Source organism: Mustelus asterias, chromosome 12 (genome assembly GCF_964213995.1).
Source record: "Mustelus asterias chromosome 12, sMusAst1.hap1.1, whole genome shotgun sequence".
Taxonomy (NCBI): Eukaryota; Metazoa; Chordata; class Chondrichthyes; order Carcharhiniformes; family Triakidae; genus Mustelus; species Mustelus asterias.
Window position 1 is genome coordinate 101,023,653 of NC_135812.1, and position 27,242 is coordinate 101,050,894.

The 27,242-nt window shown below is 43.4% G+C and overlaps 1 protein-coding gene across 1 annotated transcript in view; it reads right to left on the reverse strand.

The window, feature by feature from the left end:
• The window catches only part of cep131 (centrosomal protein 131), a 119,326-nt gene that overhangs the window by 80,863 nt on the left and 11,221 nt on the right, over window positions 1-27,242 (reverse strand). The window contains 6 exon segments of the mRNA XM_078225722.1: window positions 4,639-4,794; window positions 10,086-10,199; window positions 14,242-14,369; window positions 21,723-21,837; window positions 24,678-24,787; window positions 26,222-26,415. Of these exon segments, the coding sequence (XP_078081848.1) occupies window positions 4,639-4,794; window positions 10,086-10,199; window positions 14,242-14,369; window positions 21,723-21,837; window positions 24,678-24,787; window positions 26,222-26,389 (791 nt within the window). The 5' untranslated portion in view covers window positions 26,390-26,415.

The window sequence follows — 27,242 nt, forward strand, 5'->3', positions numbered from 1 at the left end:
GTTAGCGGAAATGGTACTGAATATAAAGTGCAATCAATTAACAATTGACTGAAGCTACAATGCCCCAAGCAATACGCCAAACTGCATTTTCTCATTGAGAGCAAAGTTAAGATTCATTACCAAGCTATTTTGGATTCTCAATGGTGATTAGTTTCAGAGCTGCTCAGTTCATGCATTCATCACCAATTTCTGTTCCTCACCCTCCGGGCTTGTTCCAGCATCGTTCCATTTGAGGAAGCTAATGGACATGCAGTAAACAAATTCATATCACACAGCGTGCCTTCATATAGTGCACCACTACTGATGGTTGAAGCAGCCAATCTTTGAGAGACAGGTTGTTCCACATGTCACACAGAAAGCTCCCAAATTGCATTGTGGGATGCTGCTTTTGGCATTGGGACCTGTTGCTAAGCTGCTGTAGACTCTGGTCATCGCAATGGTGCACGCCAGCCCGCAGGAGGAGGTGGTGTTGCCAATTCCCTCTGCCGTCAACTCCTGACTCCCAGGTGCAGCAGCCAAGGTGTGGGGCCTTCATGTCACAGTTGCAAGCACACTTCAATAGGAGCCCAAAGCTCTGCTTCTTCATCCGGCTCCCTCACCATTCAACAAGTCCTCGAGTACACGACTGTTTATCATCCTGCTGATGTGTCCAAGCCAACAAAGTCGCCTCCCTCTCTGCTGATCGCCAACAGGAGTTCAGCCTTTTGAGAAGACTGCTTTATTTCTGATATTGTCCTGCCAGGATATAGTCACAAGACAGTGAAGATGGAAATTGTTGAGTTTCCTTTCTCGATGGGTGAGGGAACACAGGCCTTAGAAACCACTAGCCTTGTTCTAAAGATCAACTTGGTGTTATTCCATGTGCGTTTTGTGAGTCAGCCAAAGGTGGCCGCTGCTTTTCCTATGCAAGTAGCAAGTTCTGCATCAAGCAATGGACGGTCCAGTCACCATCCTCCCCACTGTTATGGGGAGTAGGTAGCGTAGTGGTATTATTATGAGAAGAATAAACCAGAGACCCAGCATCATGGTCTGGGGGCCTGGTTCAAATCCCACCAAGACAGATGGTGAAATTTGAATTCAATAAAAAAATTGGTGTAGAGGGATTCTCTGATCAGGACTTGCTGCACTTTTGTCTTTACTTTCAGTCTCGAGAGATTGTGAAGTTTGCCATTTGATCTAATGTGTAAGGAGACTCCTTCTATATCTGCTGGGAAGGAAAAGGTCAGGAGTGTGGAAAAGAAGATGCCAAACAGAGTGGGAGGTAGCCCTGTTTCACCGAAACCATCGGAAGTGCAGCCATCAAACTTTACAGCGCATGTTTTCATGGAAAAAGTGAATGAGACCAAGGAGCTTTGGTGGACAACCAATTTTCCTCCAAACCTTGTGGAGTCCTGCTCTGCAGATAAATGTGAGTGCCTTAGTGAGATCTACAAAAGTAAGGTAAAGGGGAATATCCTGTTCCCTACACGTCTCTTGCAGTCAGTGTATGGAGAATATCGGTCCACAGAAGATCTGTCAACACAAACTGCACTCTGCTTCTGGATATACTTGGCCTGTAAGTAGATGGAGTCTTTTAAAAATGATCTGAACAAAGGTGTGCCCCGTGACATTGAGAAGCGAGATGCCTTACTAGTTGTTGCAGTCTCCTCTGTTGTCTTTGTGAATATATAGTGTGATGATTTTGACATCATACATCTTCAGTGGAATGGAGCCTTCTTGCCAGCAGAGAAGGAGTAGGTCACCAAGATGCGACAGTAGATTACCTGTGCTTCAGCAATTTGGCTGGGATTCCATCTTTGCCCTGTCATGCTCTTTGCTTGAGGCCTTTGAGCTCAAGTGATGAGGGCTCTTCATCTAGCTCATCCACGACAGGAAGTTGCAGGAAAGCAATAAGTGGGGACTGGGAGGTGTCTATCTCACAGGAGAAGAGTTAGATGTTTGGCCCATCGGTTTACTTCTGTTGGTTAGTACTTCACCATCTGCCAACTTCTGGGAGCAACTTTGGTAACGGCAGGATCATTTCAAGCTTAACTCAGATTTCCACTGGATTTCTTGACCAATGATCCAGAGCTTGATTGGGCAACATTTCCCTTTCTTTTGTATGGCTGTCTTGGCTACTTTCAGGTTGTGCACTGTTTTAGCTGTTAGCCTAAACCTATGTCAGCTGAGTAGTCTCAAACCGATCCTTGTGCGGGATTTGCCTTTACCAAATGATGCTTCTGTTGTTTCATAGATGATTGAGCATAGTGACTCCCAAGATTCATTGGTACCAGTATTGGTGACTCCTGGTAAACCTTTGGTGGGTAGAAATCGTTCTAGTAATAGTGCAAAGTGCTGGTATTTGGCATCATCATTTGTGCAAGGGATGTTGATGTATGGCAAACTGTCGGGTTTGAAACTACGGAACCTTCACTCTGCTGCTGAGAAGAGTGGTCGATGTCACAATCTGCAGTGTGGTAGGTGCTGGTGTAAATACTGGCAGATTGTGCTTTATCATGGTGCTAATGTCCAGGTCTTGGATGTCACCATGGTACCTTGTGGTAATGGATTCCCCTGGACAAAGGTGCTGGAGATGAAGAGTTCATTCAAATTACAAAGCTCAAGAAGGCACCGTCCGTTATGGTGATCTTGCCCATATGTGACAAGCATGCCAGCCATGAATCACTGTCTACCCCAATATGTGCGCTGAAGTCACCCAGGACGAATAGCCTCTCGCCATTTAGAATGCTCCTCAGAATATCACCTGCTGAGTCACAGAAATGTTCCTTGTCTGAGATGCTGGCTTGCAGAGTTGGTGAGTAGGCCTATACGATGTTGACTGCATCTCCATTAGATGACCCCCACAGAGAGATGAGACCTTAAAAGGTTACCACTGATGACCGAACTGACTTTGTCACCCGGTTGCTCACTGCAAAGCCTACACCATTCTCACGATGGTCCTGTGCGCTCTTTCCATTCCAGTAGAAGGTGTAATTAATTACCCTCTTGAATAGAGCCTGTATCAGCTAATCTGGTTTATTGTAGAGTATCAGCACCGACACCAAGCTTGTGTAGCTCACGGTAAAGCAGTGCTGTCTTGTGAACCCTTTCTGAGGGGTGTAGACCGTGGTTCAGGCCAGTGCATATTGTCCTCACATCCCAACTTCCAAACCGAATGGTTACCTTTCCTTGTCCGCTGACTAACCCAGGTCTTCTAGGCTTAACTTTGACTCGGTGATTATTAAGAACTTAGGGTTGGAACACAGAGGTCTGTTATAAAAACATTCAACCTAACAGTAGGAAGGATGCCATTTCCGCTGTTCCCGCCCTCACAATGTTTGGATTCAGTTCCCAAATGAATCAAGCAACAGATATCCTAACAAAGAGAGTTTACTTCAAAGCAGAGAAAAATATAACAATTCGTAAACTGCGATCATATAATCACGTTTAACATTGTAAAAGTATCCAAAGCTGCTTCGCAAGATTGCTATCAGATAAAATGTGACCCCATGGCACATAAAGTAGCAGCTTTGGACAAAGGGATGGGTTTTAAGGCACAACTTGAGAAGAGAAAAGCCAAGAGTTGAAGAAGTTTAGAAAGAGAATTTGAGAGCTTAAGAAGTTGAAAAGATGGCTGCCACTGGTGGGATGACAAAAACCAGGGATGCACAAAAGGTCAGAATTGGATCCCGCAAGGCAGGTGTATCCAACTTTTTCCCCCATTAGACATTCAGAAGAAAAATGGAAAATCCCGCCCTAGGTGCTGGACCAGGTGAGAAAGGCAGCGGGCAGCACGCTAGCTGCACAGCCGACTTTTCTTACCATATCATCAAGCACTTTGAAGAAACAATTCCTGGAGGCATGTCCTATGGTGTCATGCTGGTGGGGCGAGGCCTGAAAGAGTCAGCAATGTCAGTTTCGATCTCCAGTACTCAAAATAAAAACATAGAATTCCCACCCACCCACTAATGGCACTCCCAAGAGGAAGCTCCTCCTCCCCACACCGGCCTGCCCGGGCATGTCCCTCTCCCCGCTGTTGGCTGTACTTACCAGTGTGCCCCCGGCGTGGTCTCTTTGTCGCTCGAGACTTGTTGTAATCATCGCCGACGTGGCGTCACGCCAGCCAGTGGGGAATCGCAATGTGTGGGGACGACACAGCGGCCATTAATGAGATGATAATGTAATTAAATGAGGTCCACAATCTTCCTGGGTGGGAACCTTGTTACATCAATGGCAGGGGAACTGGGTGATCATGCTAAAAGGTCTCGTCAGGAAGAGTCTCACTTTTGGTCTCTCATGGGATTTTGCACCCCTGTCGCCACTTGCGCCCACATTCACCATAATCCCGGTCATAGTTTCAATATCAGTTCACGAGTCTCTTATATATTTTAAGTAGTCAATACTAACGGATCTTGGTGTTCTGAATTGGGATTTATCTATCAATTCCTGCAGGCTAACAAAATTCAAACAGAATAAATCACACATTAGAAAGGAAAACACAAAGAGAGTTTGAGGGCAGGATTTCACGGTCTCCACGGACAAAGATTCAACACCCCTGCTGTGATGTAGCTAGGAATCACAATGTAGATTCAGAGATAGTTTCATACAGCACATATTATAACTCCTTCTGCACCACAATGAGCAAATGTTCAAACTGACCTTTCTGCTTCCTCCTCAGTCACTTCCTTCTTCTTCTTCAACATGCTTGTGTTGTTTCTTGTTACAACATTATTACTGGATAGATTTTTTTGTGATTTCTTAAAGGAGTTCTGGTCCAGGCTATTGTCGTCATTAGTCGGCACCTTAATCATGTTGCTGTCAAAAAATACAAACATCATCTTACATTCCATGCACACAAAATGGATGACCAAATCTTAGTTCATGAGAACGCATTGTTTTTTTTATTCGTTGGTCCGACATAGGCATCACTGGCTGGCCAGCATTTATTGCCCATCCCTAGTTGCTCTGGGGCAGTTGAGAGTCAACCACATTGCTGTGGCTCTGGAGTCACGTGTAGTCCAAGACCAGGTAAACATAGAACATAGAACAGTACTGCACAGAACAGGCCCTTCGGCCCACGATGTCGTGCCGAAGACAGGAGATTTCCCTCCTTGAAGGACATGAGTGGATCAGATGGGTTTTTCCTGACAATCGACAATGGTTTCATGGTCATCGGTAGATTTTTAATTCCAGAGATATTTTAATTTAATTTAAATTCCACCATCTGCTGTGGCGAGATATGAACCCAGGTCCCTAGACCATTAGCTGAGTTTCTGGATTAATAATCTAGCGATAACACCACTGGGTCATTGCCTCCCCATTAAGAGTAACTCATGCTGCCACACTAGCGTCGAGGCACTGGTAACCACCCCTCCTCCCAACACTTCGTTCAAATGGCCATCGTTAATGAGTGAATGTTAACAGTGAGTTTTGATAGTTCTTTAATATAAAGGGAATGACAACCAATTTCCAACTCAATGCACTGAAGCCATGAGGTTGGTGCTCAATAAGCTCAGTAACTAGGCAAGGGCTCTGGTTTCACGTGAGCAGGCATTCTGGAGGGAGATGGAGAGGTGTGGTGATAGTTGATGCATTGGCAGAGTCCACAGTGTCAGCACTGGGAAGGATAAGTACAACAAGATATATTAACAAAATTAGCTCTCAGTGGACACAAGGGTTAGTAGGAGAGTGAGATGAAGCGGTTGGAGTTGCTGCTCGTAAAGAGGATGCGGTGAGTGCTTAAATGGACCCTGCGGAGGATGCCCAGAGAGGCACAGGGGAAATCTGATGGCTTATCCAAGAAGGGATTACGCCTGGTTTGGTGACAGAAGAGTAGGAAGTTCAAGGTGTGCTGAAGGGTTCTGCTAGGGAAATGAGAGAGCAGGGTACCTGAAAGGAGAGAAATCAAAGGAGAGAGGGGTCGAGGAGGAATAAAGAGAAAAGAAGTAAAATGGGGAATAAAAAGAAGAAGAATTGGTGGGCTTGAATCCAGATCATCGGCTAAGACATACAAGTGAATTATATAGGGAAAATTCAAGTTATACAGCCCAGTTCCGTATCAATTATCAGCTTATATGGTCCTGTGAACTGTTCTGCTCAGTAAAGCAGCTCAATTTGCTCGAAGAAAGTTTAAAACTGATGGTACACCAACTCTCTAAGAGGACAGCTACGGAGCAATAATAAACACAACCTCATCAGCATCAATCTATTCCAAGAAAAATAAACTGCAATTTTTAAAAATGGTGCTTTTCTGGTATATGAGAGAGTTGGTATTGCACAGCTCATTAACTACCAACCTCTGAGGAGACAAGTTAATACGTTTTTCTGTTAATAGCACAAATAATTAATGCAAAATGTGCTTCAGGAAGGAACTGCTCAGGAACTAATTGATATAGAACCTGCTGTTTGCAAAGAAAAATATAATTGAGCCCCAAATGTTTACTCACCCGCAGGAGTTTGGCAATGCCGGATCTATTCATAGAATCACAGAATCTCTGCAGTGCAGGAGGCTATTCGGCCCATTGAGCCTGCACCAACCACAATCCCACCCAGACCCTATCCCTGTAGCCCCATGTATTTACCCCACTAATCCCCCTGACACTAAGGGATAATTTTAGCATGGCCAATTCGCCTAATTCACAGATCTTTGGAGTGTGGGAGAAAACCGGAGCACCCGGTGAAAACCCACGCAGACACGGGGAGAATGTGCAAACTCCACACAGTCAACGAAGGCTGGAATTGAACCCGGGTCCTCGGCGCTGTGAGGCAGCAGTGCTAACCACTGTGCCACCATGCCATCTGCAATTCATATGGGACAAGGACTGTTCCATAATTGCCAATTTATTTTGTCAACAGTCATATTTTTATTGAAATTCTCTCTCAAAATCCCCCCCCTTTAAAATATTTATGAGATGGAATGGTGTCATACTCTGGATTCAGCAACTGAACTCCCCATACAGGTGGGCAAATCCATTAAAACTGCATGACATTGTTGACACAAAACCCAAATGCGGTTATTAAATACCGAGCGCTCACTTCTGCATCTTCACCAATTTAGAGAGTGTTAGCCAGTTACCAATAACCAGCAGTGTTAGAGATCATAGAGGTTTACAGCATGGAAACAGACCCTTCGGCCCAACTTGTCCATGCCGCTCTTTTTTTTTAAACCCCCAAGTAATCCTAACTGCCCGCATTTGGCCCATATCCCTCTGTACTCATCGTACCCATGTAACTATCTAAATGCTTTTTAAAAGACAAAATTGTACCCGCCTCTACTACTACCTCTGGCAGCTTGTTCCAGACACTCACCACCCTGTGTGTGAAAAAATTGCCCCCTGGGCACTTTTGTATCTCTCCCCTCTCGCCCTCTAGTTTCAGACTCCCCTACCTTTGGAAAAAGATATTGACTATCTAGCTGATCTGTGCCCCTCATTATTTTATAGACCTCTATGAGATCACCCGTCAGCCTCCTACGCTCCAGAGAAAAAGGTCCCAGTCTATCCAGCCTCTCCTTATAACTCAAACCATCATGTCCCGGTAGCATCCTAGTAAATCTTTTGTGCACTCTTTCTAGTTTAATAATATCCTTTCTATAATAGGGTGACCAGAACTGCACACAGTATTTCAATGTCCTGTACAACTTCAACAAGACGTTCCAACTGCTGTATTCAATGTTCTGACCGGTGAAACCAAGCATGCCGAATGCCTTCTTCACCACTCTGTCCACTTGTGACTCCACTTTCAAGGAGCTATGAACATGTACCCCTATCTCTTTGTTCTGGAACTCTCTCCAACGCCCTACCATTAACTGAGTAAGTCCCGCCCTGGTTCAATCTACCAAAATGCATCACCTCACATTTGTCTAAATTAAACTCCATCTGCCATTCATCAGCCCACTGGCCCAATTGATCAAGATCCCTTTGCAATCCGAGATAACCTTCTTCACTGTCCACTATGCCACCAATCTTGGTGTCATCTGCAAACTTAATAACCATGCCTCCTGTATTCTCATTCAAATCATTAATATAAATGACAAATAACAGTGGACCCAGCACTGATCCCTGAGGCACACCGCTGGTCACAGGCCTCCAGTTTGAAAAACAACCCTCTACAACCACCCTCTGGCATCTGTCAAGAAGCCAATTTTGTATCCATTTAGATACCTCACCCTGGGTCCCGTGAGATTTAACCTTATGCACCATGTGGTACCTTGTCAAAGGCCTTGCTAAGTCCATGTCAACAACATCAACCACACTGCCCTCATCTACCTTCTTGATTACCCCTTCAAAAAACTCAATTAAATTTGTGAGACACGATTTTCCACTCACAAAGCCATGCTGACTGTCCCTAATCAGTCCTTGCATCTCTAAATGCCTGTAGGTCCTGTCTCTCAAAATACCTTCCAACAACTTACCCACCACAGATGTGAGGCTCACTTGCCTGTAGTTCCCAGACCAGTTCAGAAAGAAGGTTAACAGATCCTCCCCAGTACCTGCCCAATTAACCATCTTTTATGTGCAAGATGACACGGTGAACATGAACGACATGACAATTGAGTACAATCCCGAGATCCCGGCACATTTTCCAGCAGGAGTGGGCCGACCTCCTGTCCCAGGCCAAGATTCCAAGTCTAGATTTTCCACCCATCGACTTACGAGTAAGCAGGGAACAATATGATCTTTTGTTTGAACGAGTGCAAGGGAGGGCATGTAGGCGGTCAAAAACAACAACTGGTCATGGAAGATTGAATAGAAGTAGCAGAAATGTAAATTTTTGATTGACGAGGGAGTTCAGGGTTACAGAGGGTAGGCAGGAAAGCGGAATAAGGCCACAATATGTTCAGCCATCATATTTTCTTGTGCACATCCTGTACAACAAACAACGTTACAACAAATTTATCAAACCACAAAAGCAGATATTAGGGGAGGTGACCAAAACTTTAACAAAAGAGGGACATTTTAAAGAGTATCTTAAAGGAGGAGAGGGAGGTAGCAAAGTAGAAAATATTTAGGGAGGGAATTCCAGAGATTAGGACATATGCAGAGAAGAGCAGAGAGGGCAGAATTGGGGAAGTACGGAGATCTTGAAGGGTTGCAGGAGGTTACAGAGTCAGGGTTGGGTTGCAAAGCCGTGGATGCTTGGATTTGAAAACAAGGAGGAGAACATTAAAAATCAAGGTATTGTCAGACCAGAGCCCAATGTAACTGAGCGAGCACAGAGGTGGTGGATAAAATACATGGTAAGCTCTCGGCATATTATCAGTGACCCTGCCAAATAGATTGCTTTCATTACAAGCTCCCAATTGGAAACAACCCATTTTTAAAACGTTTATACAGGATAGGTCTTCTGGATTCTCTGTTTTAGGCTGCAATGTAAATAAACTTTAATTTGGGTGCGCAGTCGACACACAAGTTGATATTTTTTGCCCCCTTGAGGTTGGGTCTACATCTACATCAATAAGTCTTGAAATTGGTATTCAATTCTTTCAGGGAGACCTTCTGTTCTCACTATTGTAAAGGGGATACGAATATACCAGTGATTCGTCAAACCCTTGAGAAAAAACATTGCACAAAACTGTCTCCAAAGAGTAACCACAGTCTGAAATGCGATACTCCCTGCTGTCCAGCAAATGGTTTCAAACGTAGAAAATAGAAGGAGTAGGCCATTTGGCCCTTTGAGCCTCCTCCGCCATTCATTTTGATAATCAGATTCAATAACCTTCCCCCCCATATCCCTTGCTCCCTTTAGCCCCAAGAGTTATATCTATTTTTTTCTTGAAATCAAACAATGTTTTGGCCTCAACTACTTGCTGTGGTAGTGAATTCCACAGATTCACCACTCTCTGGGTGAAGAAATTTCTCCTCACCTCAGTCCTAAAAAGTTATCCTCAAACTGTGACCTTTAGTTCTGGACCCTCCTCCACCACACACACCACCATCCCACCCCCCCCAATTGGGAACATTCTTCCTGAATCTACCCCGTCTAATCCTGCTATAATTTTATAAGTTTCTATGAGATCCCCTACCATTTCTTAAATACTTCAATGGAATGGGATATTCAATAGATGTTTGGATAGTTTTGACTACCAACGCGAATCTTAAACTTACTTAAGAGATGTTGCTTTCTGGTTGGAGCTTTTTGGAGTCAGAGGTTTATCAACAATTGAGTAGTTATTGTGCAGCATTGTGGTGACAGAATTCCCAACAGTTCCCTTGTTGCTCCTGAAAGGAAAGAATGACAAAAATTATTCATCCTCAAAGATGACTAGCAATGAAGTCATACCATTCGGATAAAAGCTGGCAAAGCCCTCTCTAGACTTGGTTAAGTAAAATTTTGCCAGCTCTCAACAGGAGGCGGGGGGAGGGAACCGGCCAGGGTTGCAAATCAAGAAATTCAATCATGGGGAAAGAAACCTCAAACACCAGTCAGCTTCCCTTCCCTAGATCAAGTTTCATCCAAAAGGTCAACAACAACAAAATGGTGAGAACTGCTGTGTAGCAGACCCACTGCACACTCGACAGAAAGAGTACGTGTGACGGAGAGCAGGCTGTGAGTGGAAAAGAAAATAAAGAAAAGGGGGGGGGGGGGGAAAAAATGTAGAATAATTAATGGTACTTAAACAAAATAAGCGCATACTATTTTGCGGTTACATACCGGCACAACGGAGAATGCAGAGCGTAACTAAAACTCAGTTGCCATTGTTCCACTATATTTGCACATTCAGAAACAATGTATATCGGTCCCACAAATGCTACATTTACTGAAAGGATATCCTGAGTTTGGTTGTGGGGGGAGCGAAAAATGAATTTCCCTCTGAATATGAAGGAAACAACTTGTGATGTTAATGTACTCTTATCCAACGTTGCTCATTATTTTACAAATAAAGACCGGAGTTAGTTTATTTAACTAAAAATAGAGCTGTTGTAGCACACTCTTAGTCAAGGAAGGGTTCTCCACAGGCTGCACTAAGGCATGGACTTCAGGATGGGGGCAGAGAAAGAAGTGAGACAAAGGGAAAACATGTAATCAGGTCATTGTGAGTTGTCAATGATCTGTCCATCCTATTAGAGTCACCGTGAACCATAACAAGCTAAAAATACCAGAAGGAAAAGCTATTTCCAGTGACCATAGAATCCCTACAGTTCAGGAGGAGGCCATTCAGCCCATCAGGTTTGCACCAACTCTCTGACAGAGTATCTTACCCAGGCCCTCTCCCACGCCCTATCCCTGCAGTTTTACCATGGTTTGTCCATCTAACTTACACATCTTGGGACACTAAGGGAAAATTTAACACGGCCAATCCCCCTAACCGGCACATCTTGGGACTGTGGGAGGAAATCAGAGCACCCGGAGGAAACCCACACAGGCGCAGGGAGAACGTGCAAACTCCACAAGGACGGTGACCCAAGGCCGGAATTGAACGCTGATGTCCGATGCCGTGAAGCAGCAGTGCTAACAACTGTGCCACCACGCCACCCTGACAAGTGCACAATGCTTAATGCCGCAATTGCAAACTGCAATTCTTGACAGATGCAACTCAATGCTTTAGTGCTCTGACGTACTGGCTTCTCACCAGACTCACATTATTGCAGTAGGAGTTAAACATCAAGCAAGACACAGCAGAATTGCTTTAGGCTTGCATAATCAAATATAAATAGATATCACTGCAATACACTTCATAAAAATCCATTTATAACCATCATTTGGTTTTATTTTATTGATTAATTCATGGGTTATGGGGGGGGGGGGGGGATTTCAATTCCATGAAATATTTTCGCCTGTGTAATAGCCTGTGTTTATATAGTGAGTCACAGTGATATTAATAACTATTCCACAAACTCCACAGGTATGTGGAATTTATGTTATTTAACACACACAGTTAGATGGAAGGTGAGAGAAACTGAGAATGTTCTCCTTGCAGCAGAGATAGTTAAGGGGATACCTGATGGGTACATTGCTAATAACCAGGGATTTAATGAGTAGTTGGGGGACAAACTTTTTCTCTGGCAGGGTGATCAGTAAGTGATAGTTTAAGATAATTGGCAATAAACCCACAAGGAAAATGAGAAGATTTTCTTTTTCTCCTGTAGTGAGTTTTGATGATCTGGGACGCACTATCCGAAAAGGTGCTGGAGGCACAATAGTAACTTCCTCAACAGGGAACTGGGTATATATTTGATGAGGTGAAGTTTACAGGGCAATGGGAAAGAGCAGGGTTACAGAGACTAACTGGATGGAGCAGCACAGACACAATGTGCCACATGGAAGCCTTTCAAGTTGGATGATACTGTTTAGTTGGTATTTAAATCATCCAGGTTTATTTTACTTCCTCAACTAATTTATGATAGATAAACTGGACCACGAGAAGTGATTTATTGATTCCCTTGCATTCCTGACACCAACCAAAAATTATTCATGACACTGACTGGTAATCCTGTGGGACAACCATCACCTTGTAGAGGTCATCAAAATAAGAAAAATATTTTTTAAAAACTCTTGAACCCCATCCCTCTACCATTTTAGCTCACCCAGTTAAGCATCCAATTCCATTTTGAATCTAAACATTAGCTTTCCCAATTTTAGCTGGTAGATAATTGAAAATATTGTAGCACCCTTTCAATGGTGAATCGAAGAGGAGTCTTACATAGAAATTACAACGTTCCTCACTGTCTTTATCCGCACCACACATGCAATCATCTCACTTTCTGCTGCTCATCCTGCCCTTATTTATTAGCTGCGCTCTGCTCAGTTCTGCTCTCCGCTGGCGTAGTGATTTAACAGCAGAAATGTCAATCAAGTTATATTCAGAACGCAGAATTGGAGAGCCAATCCGCAGCTGCACAGCTCCAGGAGCATAACACGGTATCGAACTCAGTCTGTATCTGTAATGCTGCAACCCTACAACCTTGTATATATTTTAAATTACAGTGCCATAGACCTCATGTCAAGATCGCTAGTTACTGTGTGAGCAGGCTGACACCTGCAGTCAGCTTCCACCTTACAGACACGGTGATAAACACAAGAGCTTCACCATCAAACCGGTCAGTCTGGCTCACATAAAAGAAAGCATCAAGACAAGAATCAATTGCTTAATGTAATAAAATGAATTTAGAAATCGGGGTGGCACAGTGGTTAGCGCTGCTGCCTCACGGTACCAGAGACCTGGGTTCAATTCCTGGCTTGGGTCACTGTCTGTGCGGAGTCTGCACGTTCTCCCTGTGTCTGCGTGGGTTTTCTCCGGGGGCTCCGGTTTCCTCCCACACTCTGAAAGACGTGCTGGTTAGGTGAATTGGCCATGCTAAATTCTCCCTCAGTGTCCCCGAACAGGCACCAGAGTGTGGCGACTAGGGGAATTTCACAGTAACTTCATTGCAGTGTTAATGCAAGCCTACTTGTGACTAATAAATTAACTTCACTTTATGAACTTCAAACCTATAAATTATTTTATAACTTTCAGCGCAATATTTAAATTGATCACAAGTGATTAAATCTTGGGACCAATGCATGGTGGCATAGTTTTCTCATTGAGAAGAAACACAACTTAATAATCGCCACAGCAAGACATATTGTTCCTATCATGGAGTCATTATGGCACAAGAGGCCATTTAGCCAGTTAGGTCTGTACTGGCTCTCTGTAGAACAAACAAGCATTCCCCCGCTTTCGCCCTGTGGTGCAGCAAGTTTATTTCCCTCAAGTTCCCATCTGATTTCTTTTTGAAAGCATCATAGTCTCTGTTTCCCCCACCCGTATTGGCAGCAGGTTCTCGGTCATCACCACTTGTTGCATAAAAAACATCTTTCTCACATACCTACTGCAACTCTTGCCCAAAACCTTAAATCTGTGCCTCCTCGTCCTTGAGCCACCAGCTAACAACAAGTTTTTCTTTGTCTACCTTCTTTAAAATTGTCACAATCTGTACACCTTGTTCAAATTTCCTCTCAATCTCCTTTGCTCCAAGGAGAACAACCCCAATTTCTTCTACATAACCATTCTAGTAAATCTCCTCCCCTACATCATCTCAAGGGTCCTCACATTCTCCCTAAAGTGTGGTGGTGATCCAAGTTGGACACTGTTGGTATTGGAAGCACACAGCAGAATGTTGATAAGGGCGACCTCATTGTTCACCAATATAAAAACAACGCTGTATCTTTATGCTGTTAGAACAAACATTTCCACATTGCATAAAAGACTAAAAGGTACTTGCAATATATAGAGTACTTCCCCCTTACATTCTCATTGTAGTTTTCAAAAGACTGACTAACCGATTGTTGGCTGTAAAGTTGGCTGCCAGTGACACAGTTGCCTCCCTCCTTTTAGTGAAGCCTGGCACATCAATAGTGCTGGTACTGCGACCACTAACGGGAACTGGGAAAGCTCTGGGCTCATCATCCTGCCATGGAGAAAGAAACAAAGGACGGTGGGTAGAGAAACAGCACATTATTCTACAAACATAGACATTAACATTTCATCCAATAATTCTGAAATGAATTGCATTTAGAAAGAGGAAAACCCGTCTCGGAACCAGGCTGATTCCGGGGATGGCGGGACTGATGTATGAGGAGAGATTGACTAAGTTAGGATTGTTTTTGCTGGAGTTCAGACAAATGAGGGAGGGGAGAAAATTCTAACAGGGCTAGGTAGGATAGATGCAGGGAGGATCTTCCCGATGGTGGGGGTGTCCAGAACCAGGGGTCACAGTCTGAGGATTCAGGGTAGACCATTTAGGATGGAGGCGAGGAGACATTTCTTCACCCAAAGTGGTGAGCCTGTGGAATTCATTACCACAGGAAGTAGTTGATGCCAAAACACTGAATGTATTCAAGAGGTGGCTGGATATATCACTTGGGGCGAATGGGATCGAAGGTTTTGGGGAAAAAGCAGGATTAGGCTATTGAGTTGGATGATCAGCCATGATCATAATGAATGGCAGAGCAGGCTCGATGGGCCAAATGGCCTCCTGCTGCCCCTATCTTCTATGTTTCTAATATTGTTTTGAGAGGCCAGGAGCACATGGCAGTAGCCATCTTATCTGCCTGGTTCTCATCAATAAAAAGTAAAGTTTATTTATTAGTCACAAGTAAGGCTTACATTAACATTGCAATGAAGTTACTGTGAAATTCCCCTAGTTGCCACACTCCGGCGCCTGTTCGGGTCAATGCACCTAACCAGCACGTCTTTCAGACTGTGGGAGGAAACCAAGTGACCCAAGCCGGGAATCAAACCCGGGTCCCTGGCGCTGTGAGGCAGCAGTGCTAACCACTGTGCCACCATGCTGCCGTCAGCTGCTTAAGGCAACCGTACAGTTCTCTCACATCTGATAAAGGAAATTCAACAGCATAGGATTGCAAAAGGTCTGGATTATTTTCTGAAGCATTCAGGTCATGAAAATGCATTATAATATTCTCCTCAGGACTCCAAACTCGTCAGCAGTCAATCCAGCAGGTAGGCAGAGGTCAGGGGTGAATAAATGTTAGCATACAAAGTGATCAAGTTCAAATGAACGCATAAAACCAATACACATCAAAAGGTGACAGGACAGACTCAGTCAACTATAGTCCCATTAGTTAGACAAAAGTAAACGGAAAGAAGTATGAGAGATTCATTTAGAATGTTATATGTGGTTGTGAGGAGAGAGGAACTGCCCAAATAAATTATAGTGAAAAGATAAAGCTACTTCTAAACCTAGTAATGTTACGTAAGCTACGTCAAACGAGTGTATGAAGACAAAGCAATCCACTTGTACAAATTATTCCACAGCACGGCTATTGTAACCACCCAACATGCTTCATTTAAAAGGTCATGTCTTACAAATCTATCTGTCGTCATTTGGTAGCATAGAACTTCAGCATAGCTGGAAAATGAGACATGCTGTTGAAGTTTTTTGTCTTGCACTCATCTGGGCAGATGGAAGAATACCTAATTTCAAAGGGTACAGTAATTTATACTGCATGAGGAAAGGTGTGCTGATTAGTTAGTATGGTTCTAATTGGGGGAGACATTGCCATAGTGAATGCAGCAAGTAGCTATTGTTCCCCATGCATTCATTTATTCAAAGAAAGGCTTCATGTTTGGATGTTTTCCTTTGCTTGCAGAGGACAGGTCTCTACGCATGAATATATGCAAGTTCTAGCAAGTGTTAAGTGAGGCACATTGCAAGCCCAACCGATAACCTTAAATTGGTTGTCAGTATAAACACTCAGAATTGTTCAACAAGTGCTCCCCAATCACAGAATCACATCATGTCCTGAGCTTTGTGCCACACAATAAGTTTCTCTACAAGATTTAAGCCTCTGGGGGTTATAATGATAATATACTGAAGTGGACTAAGAACTGGCTGGTAGACAGATGCAAGCAAAAAACAATTAGAAGTGGATTTGGATCTGCTTAGAGGCCAGTCACCAGTGGTGTCCCACAAGGTTTGGAGTTGGAAACTTTGCTCGTTACTATTTTATTAATGGTTTGAATGAAGGGATTGGGAGAACAGTTATAAATTTTCAGATAGTACAAAGACATGTAGAAGTATGAAGGACACCAGCCCATCCTCCAATGCTTCAGGTGGATCTTAATGTGTTAGAAGATTGGGCTTATGTCTAGCAAATTATGTTTAATGTAGATCAGGGCAATATTATGCATTTGGGCTGGGCAAACACACTGCATCCCTTAGGGAAATGTGAAAGCAGCTGGAGAAGGAAAGCAATCTAGGCTTTCTGGTGCATAGATTCTCTAAAAGGTACATAAGCAATGCTATGAAACACAAACTATAGCAACTAAGGTGTTGGAATGCATTCAAAGGACAACTGATTGTCAGACAAGGGATCCTTGTAGAAGATGTTGGTCAGGTCTCATTGGGAATACTGTGTCTGGTGGGTGATACAAAAGCTTTGGACAGGGAGGGAAACAAGATAGCCACAAGACTAATCAGCAGCATGAAATATCAAGATAAGCTAAATCATTGTAATTCTGCATTTTAAAGAAGCCTACACTTAGGGGTGATGAAACAAACAGTGTGCGCTCCAGTTGAGCATTTAAAAGTTTATTTATTAGTCACAGGTAGGTTTACATTCACACTGCAATGAAGTTACTGTGAAAATCCCCTAGTCGCCACACTCCGGCGCCTGTTCGGGTACACTGAGGGAGAATTTAGCACAGCCAATGCACCTAACCAGCATTTCTTTGGACTGTGGGAGGAAACCCACTCAGACACGGGGAGAATGTGCAAACTCCACATACAGTCAGGAGAGGTTAGGGAGGACCAGGGATCAGAATTTTTATAGAAGCAAGATACTATCGATACTGGAGATCTGACACAAAAACAGAAAGTGCTGGAAAAACTCAGCAGGTCCAGCAACATCTCTGGAGAGAGAAACACAGTTAACGTTTCGAGTTCTTATGACTCTTCTTCAGAACTTTAATATTAGAATTTTAAATTGTCTAAGGTCAGATCAGGAGGTAATTCTTTTCCCAGAGCACAGTGAGACTCAGGAACTGGCTGTCATCTCATGCAGTGGATGCTGATTTGCTCACCTCCCTCAAGCAGAGAAGTAATTATTACCAGTTTTTTGAGAGGGGGGGGGTACTTTTCTTACAAAAAGGCAGCTGCTTTGGGGATTGAGGCCAGAGTGATCTCCTAGGCTAGCTTCCATCCAATTGATGGATCAGAGAGGAACATTCAAGATCTTCCCCCTCTACAAATCGGCCCGGATACTTTCACTGGTTTTTCATCTCTCCAATGGTCTTGGGTTCCGTGGAAAGTGGTGGCGACATTGCACAGAGTGTCACAATCGCATGAGACACGCTAAATATTCCAAAGGGTCGTTATCTGTTCATCACAATTCCTGTGTTCCTTATTAACTCAAGCGAACACCACTAAATTATAGCACAACATTCAAGCAAATGGGCTGGTAAAGAACTACTGGAACAATTAACCTTCAAAGACAACCTGAAACACACTGAGAAGCGGTTTAATGGCACAACCACCTCAACTTCCCAAAGTAAATAATTAACACATGACCATTCAGCAGGGCAGCATAACAGAACATTTTTCATGCTGTAACTAATCAAATGTTAGGTTAGATGCAGCATTGTAGAGGACTAGTACTGCAGTCAAGCTCCCATAACATTTTCTAAGGGAGGTCAACTCTATTCTATCTGGTGTACTTTAAGATTGAACGCAATAGGGACTTTCAAGAGACTCCTGGATGAGTACATGGGACTTAATAGGATGGAGGGTTATAGGTAGGCCTAGAAGGTAGGGATATGTTCGGCACAACTTGTGGGGCCGAAGGGCCTGTTTGTGCTGTAGTTTTTCTATGTTTCTAAGGTCTGGTGAGGCTTATAATTACTGGCATTTAAAACAAATCTACTTTAACTTCACGTTTTAATCACTTCAGAAAAATGGAATCATCCCAAAATATACACAATCAGGTGGAAAACTTACACAGTTAGTGTATCTCAAGTTAATTTTTCAATGGTGGAATGAGATTCTCTTATGGATAATTTTTCTTCCTAAAATACAGCTAATGCCAGCAGTTATGATCTTAGCTGATGTTTCTACTGGACAAGTCGGATTGCTTGATAGATCCTTTATTTTTTTAATTTAGAAATGTGGAGGGCGGCTACTGAACAGAATCACAGGAATCAGCCGATGAACTTTTAACAAAAGAACAAAAATTTATTAAACGAGAAAAGATGAACTATAATACACTACTCCTTCACCCCAACTATACCTTTACAGATATGTATAGATTCGTAAGGATAACACAAAAATCTAGCTCGAACGTTCACAGTCCATATAAACCAATGTGACCCATGGTCAGACGCCCCACACGCTGAAACCAAATGATAGCTCCACCCTGAACAGATGCTATAAATCACTCATCAACTCCTCCAGACGCTTGTCACACTGTGAGCCAACTGGTCTCACAGAAGCTCTGTCTTTTAACTTGGGTTTCCAATCTCCACTTTTGAAGAACTCACCTTGGAATTTCCTCCCAAACTACACTTTCACTTGGATATCATCAACATGGATCCTCCTCCAGGGTTCCAACCTCTCTTTCTGATATTCCTTTCCCCTGGATGGCCACGTGCATTCAAGCTTCACCTTCCATGCACACTCTCTGATATTCAGTTGTGCCAACAGAATAATCACTGCTTCTCACAGGTCTGTAGGATTAAGTCACCAACCTTTGGCTGTCTCCACTGATCTTGTGAATTCTTGCAAGCCTATTTTGCTTTAGCTCTGCCTCATGCAGCTCTGTCTTTTCATCTGCTTCTCACTCTTGGATTCACTTAACAGGACCTTTTTCAGATTCTTGTCCTTTCCCTTTGACCAGAAAGGTTTTATTGGGACTGTTCTCCTGTTCCACTCCCTGATTCTGGCTTCTTCATTAGTTTGGGGCTTGCTACCTGTCCCTTTCCATGTCCTGCCTGTTCTGGCATTTTCTGTGGAATGCTGTTTCCTTCTGGGTCACCTTGTATATCTGTGCGCCTCTGCAATCCAATGTTGCTAAGCAACAGCACGGTTTTTTCTACTTTGTGTTTGCTTTACCTTCCCTTCAAGAGTTGTAAAACCTCAGTAGAATGCAGACATCTTTTAAAGTGAAACCAAAATTTGAGATCCCCCCTTTCTTAAATGCAAAAATACAGAAATACAAATTAAACTTACTCAGCTACATCTTATTCCTCACAACTACAAATAGGATTTACTTTTTCTGGGGCCCGTAACGTAACTAAAGAAGCAATTGAGTATCGCATACAAGACAACACAGAATTAGTTGAAAACTGTGCACGTGATTCCTCATACCAATGCTAAAGAAAACTACAGATATAAATCTCACTATTCTTAGATACTCTGACTATACGACTTAATTCAACTCATAACTGGCACAATTTGGTGCAGTGTTCTGGAGAGAGAAGATACTTAATTTAAGTTTATTTATTCGTGTCTGGAGGAACTTCTTCACCCAAAGGATTATGCGACTGTGGAATTCTCTGTCCAGTGAATCAGTTGAGGCTACCTCATTGAATGTTTTTAAGGCAAAGATAGAATCTAAGGGTTATAATGAGCCGGCGGGTAAGTGGAGCTGAGTCCACGAAAAAGGTTGATAGAGCTAGGTCTTTTCTCCTTGGAGAGGCGAAGGATGAGAGGTGACCTGATAGAGGTGTATCAGATGTTGAGGGGTATTGATAGAGTGGATTCTCAGAGGCTTTTACCCAGGGCTGAAATGGTTGCCACAAGAGGTCACAGGTTTAGGGTGCTGGGGAGTAGGTACAGAGGAGATGTTAGGGGTAAGTTTTTCACTCAGAGGGTGGTGGGTGCGTGGAATCGGCTGCCGGTAGTGGTGGTGGAGGCGGATTCGATAGGGTCTTTTAAGAGACTTTTGGAAAAGTTCATGGAAGTTAGTAAGATAGAGGGTTACTGACTCTGACCAACAATAAATGAGCAGCAAATGCTAACTTGTATACTACACACTTTAGCATTTAAAAATGTCAAGTTAAACAGCAAGAAGGGGTATTTTAAATTATTTAATTAAGATAGCCGAGCTGGTCATTTTTGGAAAATAGGTGATTTTTGAGATAGTGCAACTGAAATTTTAAAATATCTGAAGATGATTGGCTGTGATGCAAAGCTTAGAGATAGTTGAAGATTTGGTGGGGCAACAGAGCTGATGCAATGGATTTGTCAGAAAAGAACAGGCTCCCAAGATAGTCTTGTCTCAGGCTGTTTTGATGTCGACCAGCTACTTTTAACATTATTCACTTTGTCGCGCCTCTTGAATAGCTGTTCAAATAACAAGCTTCGTTTCACTGCAGAGGCGAAAGGGATTAAATTATATTTGTCCCCACAGGACAGTGAAGGACATTCAACACATGGAGCTGCAGCCCAGGAAAGGGGAGATGGAAACTGACACAAATAAAACGGTAGAAATGTTATTTCTCTGCTGCCTCACAGCGCCAAGGACCCGGGTTCAATTCCCGGCTTGAGTCACTGTCTGTGTGGAGTTTGCACAGTAAGAGTTTTAACAACACCAGGTTAAAGTCCAACAGGTTTATTTGGTAGCAAATGCCACTAGCTTTCGGAGCGCTGCTCCTTCGTCAGATGGAGTGGATATCTGCTCTCAAACAGGGTATTCAGAGACACAAAATCAAGTTACAGAATACTGATTAGAATGCGAATCTCTACAGCCAACCAGGTCTTAAAGATACAGATAATGTGAGTGGAGGGAGCATTAAGCACAGGTTAAAGAGATGTGTATTGTCTCCAGACAGGACAGCCAGTGAGATTCTGCAAGTCCAGGAAGCAAGCTGTGGAGGTTACTGATAGTGTGACATAAACCCAATGTTTAGGCCGTCCTCATGTGTGCAGAACTTGGCTATCAGTTTCTGCTCAGCAACTCTGCGTTGTCGTGTGTTGTGAAGGCCGCCTTGGAGAACGCTTACCCGGAGATCAGTGTGGAGTTTGCACATTCTCCCCATTCCCTCCGGGTGCTCTGGTTTCCTCCCACAGTCCGAAAGACGTGCTGGTTAGGGTGCATTGGCCGTGCTAAATTCTCCCTCAGTGTACCCGAACAGGCGCCGGAGTGTGGCGACTAGAGGATTTTCACAGTAACTTCATTGCAGTGTTAATGTAAGCCTACTTGTGGCACTAATAAATAAATTTTAAACTGTAAAGGGTTGGGAAAGACAAGGACGCAATCTGTCTTCAGTTCTCAATGCCTGAAAAGTTTGGTTAATTTATAATTACCAGAACATTCCAAGTGGTTCCCTTCTCTGGGGATGTCTTGCTCAAACTGGACAGCTTCTTCCTCCCAGCTGCAGAGCTATCGAACAAAGCCAGAAAATCGCCTGCTCTCTCTTCGCTAAGGAGGGAAAAGGCAAGGGGGCACAATTAATGGATTTATTTTCATCAGGCATGGTGCGTTATTGAAGGGCAAAAGATAGTCATCATTTTTGTTTTACATTTTTGCAATCAATTCCTGATATTCACTTTTTTCAAAGTCTTAATTAGCATAATTCAGTGCTCCCTGTGTGCCAGATGCAAATAGTGTCGGGGGGATTCGCAGGGTAAATACGTGGGGTTACGGGAATCGGGCCTGGGTGGGATTGTGGTCGGTGCAGACTCGATGGGCCGAATGGCCTTTTTCTGCACTGTAGGGATTCTATTATCAAACAGTGCTCTTCCACACATTTGAAATCTAACTTTAAAAGTCACTGCACCATTCCTCTAGCCATAACTAGGCAAGAATTAAGAAAATACATTGATCAATTGATTTTATAAAGCGCATGCTCGTGTGGATACTGTGAGCAAGCTGCACCTTTCCACAAGCAGTTGCTTTTAGCCTGGACTTCACAGTCTACTATGATCTTTTTTTTTTAAATGGAAGGAAATTGTTACACAAGTGAAGTAGAGGTGGAAAACATTTTTTTTTTTAAAAATTCCCTCATCACCAAGTTAGGTGTTTGCAATCTGGGCACCATTCACTGGTCAAAGATGTAGGCTGGAATTCTCCGACTGTTCATGTCCCGCCGCCAGAGAGGACGGAGAATTTGGCTCTCAGCCACATCTCTGCTCACTGCAGCGGGACTGGAGAATCCCGCTGGCGTGAACAGCCGGAGAATTCTGCCTCATAAACTGGCAGGTGTGTGGACATACTGCCACCTACTGTCACCATCTACAAATTCCAATCATTATTCTGTAAATTGAGTTTGTGTCTCTGTATGCCCTGTTGGTGAGCATTTCTCCACTCCACCTGACGAAGGGACAGCCTGTCCCGAAAGCTGGTAACATTTGCTACCAAATAAACCCGTTGGACTTTAACCTGGTGTTGTTAAACTTCTTACTATCTACAAACACATAAACACTGATCTACAGTCATGGCATTAGGCAGATGCAATAGTTCCAGCTCTCTCTGATTCAGCAACAAGATGGTCACTGCAATCTCAGTGGAGAAGTATTGGGTGTAATTTGAAATTAGCAATTTTCTTGAAAAATCGCTCCTTTGAGTGGTTTTCAGGTGAAAAGAGCATGACAAAAAGTTATATTCCATGATTTAATGTTGACAATCAAAGTGAAAATATTGAAAGTATACATAAAATAAGCTCCCCAAATGATAAAAATTAGAGGGTTAACTGCTTTAACAAAAATAAGGCTATTTTTTATCTCCATGTTCCAAGAACAGAGACGTTTATATTTGCAGCAGGTTGCAGGATGAGAACCTTAAGTGAGTATAAGACCATAAGACATAGGAGCAGAATTAGGCCACTCGGCCCATCGAGTCTGCTCCGCCATTCAATCATGGCTGATATTTTTCTCATCCCCGTTCTCCTGCCTTTTCCCCATAACCCTGATCCCCTTATTAAATCAAACACCTATCTATCTCTGTACAGTAATTAATGTTCCCTTAAGGACCTCAATTGGCAGTGGGCAGGAGTGCCATCCACAGGCCAGGCCTGAAGCGGTGATGCAGTGGTACTGTCATGGGACTAGTAATCCAGAGACCCAGAGTAATGCTCTGGGGGCCCTGGTTCGAATCCCACCATGGCAGATGGTGGAATTTGAATTCAATAAAAGGAAAAGGAAAATCTGGAATTAAAAGTCGAATAATTGGCCGTCAAACCATTGTCCCCTTTTCAATTTCTTAAAAACTCTTTGGTTACAGTTTTGTTTGCACTTCACTCCCATGCCACTGATTTACAGGCACCAAGTGCAGAGAGGGGTGGGGGAAAAGAGGAGGATCTCTGCGTGAACTTGCTCCCAAGCCTGGCGCAACCTGCCATAAGCAAGTCAAGACAGCGGAGGACCATGGGAGGCATCTGACCCGATTGTCTGCCCCTCTACCACGAGTACATTCATGGCTGGGTTTCCCTGGAGAGGGAGCATACGGAGTCCACTGGCACTGTCGAGGCCTTCCATGCCCAGTGGGCACCGTGGGGACTGGGGTACTTCATCAACCCTCTTAATCACATTTTGGTTTAATGTCTTAAGTGTAATTGTGGTTTGTCTTTTGTTTAAGGCAGTATCCCTTTAAGGGGCTGCCCCTTTAATTTGTCCCTCTGTTTGTTTTAGTTTAATTGGTTATCTTATTTATTCAAAACAGGAGTGCGGTACCACAGGCCTTCCAGCCATGGACTTAATCAGGTTGGAGACAGGAAGGTGGCGGGTTCTTCACCTGTAACATATATACCCTCACATGGGTAGCACAGACATGAATATTATCCCTCCAATATTTCCCATGGTTGGATAAGTTGCCAAAATACTATCATTTCCCAATCCTCCTTAGATACAGAGGGGTGATGCCAGAGGACTGGAGAATTTAAGTGTTACACTCTTGTTCAAAAATGGGTACAAGTATAAGCCAGGAACTACAAACCAATCAGGTTAACATTCGTGACTGGGCAACTTTTAGGAATGATAATGTGGAGCAAAATTACAGCAACTTGGACAAGTGTGGAACAGCTAAGAAATGCCACATGAACTTGTTAGATGCAAATCATTTTTAACTAACATTTTGACAAGACAACAGAATCTCATGGAAAGCAGAGAAACGATATTGGAACATTTACTGCTGACTGAATAATCAAAAATTTTGGGCGTAGTTATTGATTAACTGACTTGCAAGATTTCCTTCACAATTGGTTAGATTCCACCCAAACAGGGATTTACTTCAATTAGCAGCAACACAAATTAACTCTAGATTACCTTAATGTGGCATTGACTTGCTGGTTGACCTGCGTCGTACTGTTTGACCTTTGTAAGTTGTTAATGGCATGAGAACCACTGCCATTGATATTTCCGAGACTAGCATCAACCTGGAGAGAGGCAAACAACCTTGACATAAGTTTATTTATTAGTGTAATGAGTAGACTTACATTAACACTGCAATGAAGTTGCTGTGAAAATCCTCTAGTCACCATGCTCCGGCGCCTGTTCTGGTACACGGAGGGAGAATTTAGCGTGGCCAATGCACCTAATCAGCACATTTTTCGGACTGTGGGAGGAAACGGGAGCACCCAGAGGAAACCCACTCAGACACGGGGAGAATGTACAGACTCCGCACAGACAGTGACCCAAGCCGAGATTTGAAACCAGGTCCCGGCGCTGTGAGGCTGCAGTGCTAACCCACTGTGCCACCGTGCCGCCCATACCTTTTACAAGTGACATTTCTCATTCTCTTTTCTTCTCTCACACACATACACTTACACACACCCAATAGCTTTTCCTGGAATATTTTTTCCTCCATGTCTGAAACATCATTGCACATTTGTGACTTTACAGATTTTACACTTTCCCCATTGGAGTTGTATTGTTGCTCTTAGGTAGGGGAAGAGAAAGGGTACTTACTCCCAGTCCTGACAACCACTACAATCAGTCAGACAGGGGCAATTATATTAACTGCACCCAAACTTTCCTTATCAAATGGATCATTGAACACATCAGACATTAGTATGATTCAGCTCAATGAACAGACAAAGGTAATCAACCTAGATACTTATAAAGTAAAAGTAAAGTTTATTTATTAGTCACAAGTCGGCTTACATTAACACTGCAATGAAGTTACTGTGAAAATCCCCTAGTCGCCACACTCCGGTGCTGTTCGGGTAAACTGAGGGAGAATTTAACATGGTCAATGCACATCTTTGGAGTGTGGGAGGAAACCGGAGCACCCGGAGGAAACCCATGTAGACACAGGGAGAATGTACAAACTCCACACAGACAGTGACCCAAGCCAGGAACCGAACCCGGGTTCCTGATGCTGTGAGGCAGCAGTGTTAACTACTGTGCCGCCCAGTAAACAATAGATAACTGTAAGGCTCGGCTAGTAACTGCACCACCTGGAACATTAAAAGGTAAAAGAAACTGAAAATGTCCCAGGATGAATCCTTAGTGTTGCTTATTAGCGGTTAAAGTCGGGGAGCGGGTGGAGATGGGCTGTTATAACAAGAAGTAAAATTGGTCCTTGCGTCCTTTGGACAGGTTGGGGTGGTGGGGAAGAACATCATCCAAGATTTATGCTTCTAATGACTATCCAATCCCGCTCTGGAAACTACATTGGTCATTGTCAGGTCAGACTTAGCAGTGATTAGCTCCACAATTAGCTTAAATTGTCCACAAAAATGACAAATTGGCTGCCATACCGAGTACCCATAATCGCCACATTCATGACAGGAAGGGAAATTCCTAAATCTTGGCCAGTTATGAAAAGTTCTGTTAAATTATATCCAGGTTCAATCTGCATTGCTTACCGAAGTGTTCCGTTTGGCCTTGTTCTCAGAGATGACAGAGGTGGAGCGTGCCAGCTGTTTGGCTGGTGAAGCACTGCTGGGGCGCTTAGACATGGATAACTGAGAGCCAGTCAAGCTCAGATCAAACCCATCGCCAAGGAAAGAGGAACTGCTTCGTGAAGTATTCATCTTGAACGCACATTAAAAAAAGCAACCTGGAATGAAATTCAGAAACTAGATGTCAATATTTGCCTTTTGAATCCAGTAACTTAACACTTTAACATAATGAAATGCGTATGCTGTCAGTCGCAAAAGAATATATGCGATCAAGCCGTCTTCTAGCTTTTGAAAGGGTCAATTAATATCCTATTCGTTAAAAAGGTTAATGCATTTGCTAATATCCCAAGAGGATTTCATTTTAGCCTGTACTAGAAAAACATCAATGTGCAACAGAGCTAATAAACAGGCTGAATAGCACCAACTGAAATCAGTTAGTAACACAGATTAAGAACTATATCCAGCACATTCATGATCTAAATATATTAGCTTGGCTCATGTAGCCTCTAAATTGGAAGTTTGTGGATGGAATGCCTATTGTAAAAATTGAGCCTATAATCCAGGCTGATGTTCTAGTGTGGTGTTGAGATAATGTCTTATCTGAAGGATAGCACTAAACATAAGCTTTATCAACCTGTCCCAATGGACATTACAGATCCCTTACCAATACTCAGAGAGAGCTACAATGCCCGTGGCGGGCGGGATGGTAAAATTCTGCCCGTAGAGTTCACCTGGTGTGCATGCAATATTTCATAGAGTCCCGACTGTCCATAAGACTCATCGAGTGTGCACCAACAATCCCACCCAGGCCCTATCCCTGTAACCCCACGTATAGAATCATAGAATCCTACAGTGCAGAAGGAAACCATTCGGCCCATCAAGTCAGCACCGACCACAATCCCACTCAGACTCTATCCCCATTTACCCTAGCTAGTCCCCCTGACACTAAGGGGCAATTTTAGCATGGCCAATCCACCTAACCCGC